The sequence below is a fragment of the Empidonax traillii genome, unplaced genomic scaffold (assembly GCF_003031625.1).
Source record: "Empidonax traillii isolate 1590-97213 ecotype Southwest subspecies unplaced genomic scaffold, ASM303162v1 scaffold685:size505991, whole genome shotgun sequence".
NCBI lineage: Eukaryota > Metazoa > Chordata > Aves > Passeriformes > Tyrannidae > Empidonax > Empidonax traillii.
This window is the reverse complement of record NW_020955878.1, coordinates 351,779-356,691: the sequence shown is the minus strand read 5'-3', so window position 1 is coordinate 356,691 and position 4,913 is coordinate 351,779. Positions and strand designations below refer to the sequence as shown.

At 41.6% G+C, this 4,913-nt stretch overlaps 1 protein-coding gene across 1 annotated transcript in view; it reads left to right on the top strand.

Moving 5' to 3' along the window:
- LOC114065641 (myosin-4-like) overlaps window positions 1-4,913 on the top strand; it is a 20,070-nt gene that overhangs the window by 4,527 nt on the left and 10,630 nt on the right. The window contains exons 6-14 of the mRNA XM_027899699.1: window positions 8-146; window positions 503-621; window positions 712-861; window positions 1,357-1,527; window positions 1,768-2,074; window positions 2,406-2,488; window positions 3,731-3,818; window positions 3,907-4,024; window positions 4,704-4,827. Coding sequence (XP_027755500.1) covers window positions 8-146; window positions 503-621; window positions 712-861; window positions 1,357-1,527; window positions 1,768-2,074; window positions 2,406-2,488; window positions 3,731-3,818; window positions 3,907-4,024; window positions 4,704-4,827 — 1,299 coding nt within the window. The remainder of the gene's footprint in view (window positions 1-7; window positions 147-502; window positions 622-711; window positions 862-1,356; window positions 1,528-1,767; window positions 2,075-2,405; window positions 2,489-3,730; window positions 3,819-3,906; window positions 4,025-4,703; window positions 4,828-4,913) is intronic.

The following is a 4,913-nucleotide window of genomic DNA, read 5'->3' as shown; positions in this document are numbered from 1 at the left end:
TTTTTAGAGTGCCATTGACATCCTGGGTTTTACTCCTGATGAGAAAACAGCCATCTACAAGCTGACAGGGGCAGTCATGCACTATGGGAACCTGAAGTTCAAGCAGAAGCAGCGTGAGGAGCAGGCAGAGCCTGATGGCACAGAAGGTAACAGCACAACATATACTAAAGCACTATAGATACCAAACACTGACAAAAATACAGGCAACAATTCAGGGTCAGAATCACTGACACAGCTTGTGCATTTCCCCAGTGTCAGTACTGTAGAATAGAAGTGTGTCCTAACCAGGCACACTGTCCTCTGGAGGAAGACAGCTCAGTGGAAGCTGCAGATTATTCTGAACAATGCAAAATATTAAGTCCAGTGACTACTAAAGAATATTTCCATGAATATGTTTTTTATCTTTACTAACATTTTAAACTTTACTACAATTTCTTTTGATAATTTTTTTTAAGGAATTAATGTCTACTTTTACCTTAACAACTGACTTTTTGGGTTTTAGTTGCTGACAAGGCTGCCTACCTGATGGGTCTAAACTCAGCAGACCTGCTCAAGGCCCTCTGCTACCCCCGAGTCAAGGTGGGGAATGAATATGTGACCAAGGGCCAAACAGTGCAGCAGGTAGGAAAAATCCCTTTTTTTTTGTCAAATCCTCTAAACTTTCTCTTCTGCCCTGTATGATGTCTACAAACCTTCTGTTTTACATTTGAGGTGTACAATTCAGTGGGTGCCCTGGCAAAGGCTGTGTTTGAGAAGATGTTCTTGTGGATGGTTGTTCGCATCAACCAACAGCTGGACACGAAGCAGCCCAGGCAGTACTTCATTGGTGTGCTGGACATTGCTGGCTTCGAGATCTTTGATGTAAGGAAGAGGGGTTTATCACTGTGATTTTTGAAGTGCCCTATTATGTGCTAAAGGACTAACTTTTTATTTTTTCATAAATGGTTTGATCCTTTCATAATTTATCTAAAGCATCATGATTCCATCAGGTTTTTAATTGGGAATAGATTTTTTCACAGAAAAAATTTGTACTTAGAAGGCTTAGGACATACTTTGATATTAGCATTTGAAAATGTTGGGTACACTTTTTTGCTGTGGACGATCCTGTAACTGAATTAACCAAGTCTAGTAGATATCACAACTCACAGATTTTAATCATTGAAATGACCTAAGCTTCTAGGGTCATAAATATATAAAGTTTAGCTTGAGCAAAGAGGCACACTGGCAGAAGTTCCAAACTCCTGGATCAGTAAAGAGGGAACACTTGAAGATCCTCCTGTGTTTGGTACAAAGAGCCAGCACTGTTCTTTATTACTCCATTTACATTATTATTAATCTTTATTTGCAATTGTGCAGTTCAACAGCCTGGAACAGCTGTGCATCAACTTCACCAATGAGAAACTGCAACAGTTCTTCAACCACCACATGTTCGTGCTGGAGCAGGAGGAGTACAAGAAGGAGGGAATTGAGTGGGAGTTCATTGACTTTGGGATGGACCTGGCTGCCTGCATTGAGCTCATTGAGAAGGTCTTTCTGTAATTCAAAATGTCAAGTATTTTCAGAAATGCATTAATTTTATATATATTTATAGATGTTGATGGAAAGGGTAAATGTGATATTGTGAACACATAAGTTTAGATTTTTTTACAATTTGCTGAGTGGAAGAACAATTCTTGAGAGCAGTAATATTAGCCCAGTCAGGAATTTATTTCATCTGTTAGTCGTTCTGTCTTTTCACTTCTTCCTCCTTACTTGTGCTTCCCCCAGCCCATGGGCATCTTCTCCATCCTGGAAGAGGAGTGCATGTTCCCCAAGGCAACTGACACCTCTTTCAAGAACAAGCTCTATGACCAGCACCTGGGCAAGTCCAACAACTTCCAGAAGCCCAAGCCTGGCAAAGGCAAGGCTGAGGCCCACTTCTCCCTGGTGCACTACGCTGGCACAGTGGACTACAACATCACTGGGTGGCTTGACAAGAACAAGGACCCTCTGAATGAAACGGTTGTGGGGCTGTACCAGAAATCATCCCTGAAGACACTGGCCTTACTCTTTGCTTCTGCTGGAGGAGAGGCAGGTCAGTTCTCCGAAGTTCGTATTTTCGTATATATTTAATGACTCTACCAGAACCATGAATATCAGCTGGTGTTCTAAAGAAACTGCACGTTGTGCAGAGCCTGTCATGGCTTGAATTTATTAATAAAGGAAAAGATCAAATGTATTTCAGGCCTTCCACTCAGCTATAATAGTCCCTTGGATTATCACATACCTTTGGTCCTGTGCTCCTTTAGATTGAGTGTTAACTCTATTGCTTTCTAGGTTCCATTTTTATCATGACTGGTACATATGAACAAACTTGGTCTATAAAAGTTGTAAAACCATCTTTTTTCATTTTTGGTGTTCTTCAGAGGCTAGTGGTGGTGGTGGTGGTGGCAAGAAGGGAGGCAAGAAGAAGGGCTCTTCTTTCCAGACAGTGTCAGCTCTATTCAGGGTGAGTACAGAAGTCATTCTCTCTACTTTTTCTTGAGTTTTTTTGTTTGGTTGGTTTTGTTTATTTGGCAAAAAAGCCATTTCAATGCACCTGCTAAAATTTTTCTTCATCAAGAATATCTCTGGTTATTCATAAAAGAGCTGGCAGGAAGTCAGCTGAGGCCAGCTGAGAAAGATATATCTTGATCTTGCCTTTCTTCAAATGCTGGGAAAAGTACTTAATTCAGGCTACAGTTTTATTTATTTACAAGTACACTGTTTGACAGGATCAGGCTGTTCACCCTCTCCCTTTGCCATGTGAGGACAATGGTGGATCTGGGTACCTGCCTCAGGAAATCTTAAGTCTGGATCAGCACATAGAAACGTATGTGCATTTGCACATGACAACATATAAGACATAATACCAAACACATTGCTTTCACATGATTCTACATATGACAAGGCAATAGAGAAACGCCAAATCCAGTTACCTTTCCACCAGTGGACAGAGCTTAAGGCAGACTGAAACTGTCTTGTTTCTGCACTTGTGATATGTACCTAGTACCTGGCACCCTGAATAGGTTCTCACACTGTGAAAGAGATGTTCGTCTGAACAGCTTTGCCCCTTGCTCCAAACCAGGGCTAAACTGAGATGAGTTAGGACCTAGCTAGTAAAAGTGACAGCTGAAGTCAGATATAGTTCCAGGATTTGCTTTTAAAAGCACTTCTACAAAGAGGTGCTGCAGGGCCTGACACTCATACCTTTGTTCTATGATTTCTGACCCCCATTCTCACTGAATGGGGAGTCTTTCCTGTCTTGTCGTGCTCAATCTTTGTCAAATGTATTTTATCAAGTAGCACCTAAGGCCATTAAACTTCCCTTTCTGAGCCTTCTCTGCAAACATGGTCCTTATGCCTCTTCTCTTTTTGGTTTTGTTTCTGATAACATCAATAGTGTCTTCCATAGAGTTAGGATCTGAAGATTACAAAAAATCATCTTTTACTCAAAATTATGCTTTTTGCTAAGAACAACAAGTCACCATTCTCCATAGACATCTTGGCTCAGAGGATGTATCCCTCCGTCTCATAAAAACACACGACTGTCTCTCATGCTCAAGAGTGAAAGGCAGAAGAAATATTCAGATGGCTTTAGTTGCAAATTACAAATCCATTAACACTTTCCAAGATTTTCCTAAATCTGAAAGTATAAGTAAAGAAGTAAGTACCATTTCTAAATGAAAAATCTTTCCTCATAAACCCACAGGAGAACCTGAACAAGCTGATGACCAATCTGCGGAGCACTCACCCCCATTTTGTGCGCTGCATCATCCCCAATGAATCTAAAACACCTGGTAAGAACCCCAAGTTCAGCATAAAAATAGTCAAATAAAGCCACTATGCTTTATCATGAAATATCAAATGATTGTCTTATTTGCCCAGGTGCCATGGAGCATGAACTGGTGCTGCACCAGCTGCGCTGTAACGGCGTGCTGGAAGGGATCAGGATTTGCAGGAAAGGGTTCCCGAGCAGAATCCTCTACGCTGACTTCAAACAGAGGTCAGTCTCCTTTCTGCTTTCCATTCTGTCTTTCTTGAAGAAGTTTTACGTCTTAACCCCTTCTGGATATTTTTTAATGCAAACTCCAATTATGACTGAAAGAAAGGGAGATGTTGGAATGCATAACCAAAGGCAACATGCATGGTTAGCAATAGAGAAATTGTTGAGAAATAAAGAGTGTCGTGTGGCTTCACCGACCACTGCCCGTCACACAACTGAGCTTTGCAGGGTCTCTGAGTACAGAAGCACAGTAGAATGACACAAGGCACTGATTACAAGATTAATAACAGCAGTTACGTGGTTGTAATATGTTCTCACATAAGAATTACAAACTCTCTCAGAGTTCTTTGGTCCTTGTATCAGCCGCAAGTTTCAGGGGACGAGGCTTTCCTCCTACCCACATAGTGGCAATGTTCCTCTGCAGCAATTTTCGACAGCATAGTTTAAGTAAAAAAAGATATGGATTGAAGTGACTGGAGATCAGTGTCCTCTTTTCACCTGTGACTGGAAAAGTTTCCTTGATTTTGTTACCAGGTTAGAACTTCAAGATAAGGGTGTCTCTAAACAAAGGGATGAAATTCCAACTTGCTCAGCCTCATTCTGCTGATGCTGGTTTTAATAAACAGTATAACCTTGTGACTTGGCATTCTCTTCTTTCACATTTCCTCTAATTCCACAGATACAAGGTTCTTAATGCCAGTGCCATCCCAGAGGGACAGTTCATCGACAGCAAGAAGGCTTCTGAGAAGCTCCTTGGGTCAATCGATGTGGACCACACCCAGTACAAATTTGGACACACCAAGGTACAAACCCCCACTCCCTCACTCCCTCTGGGCCTGCTTTGCCCTGCCTGACAGTGGTGTGCTGCAACATTCCCTCTCCAAGGTGT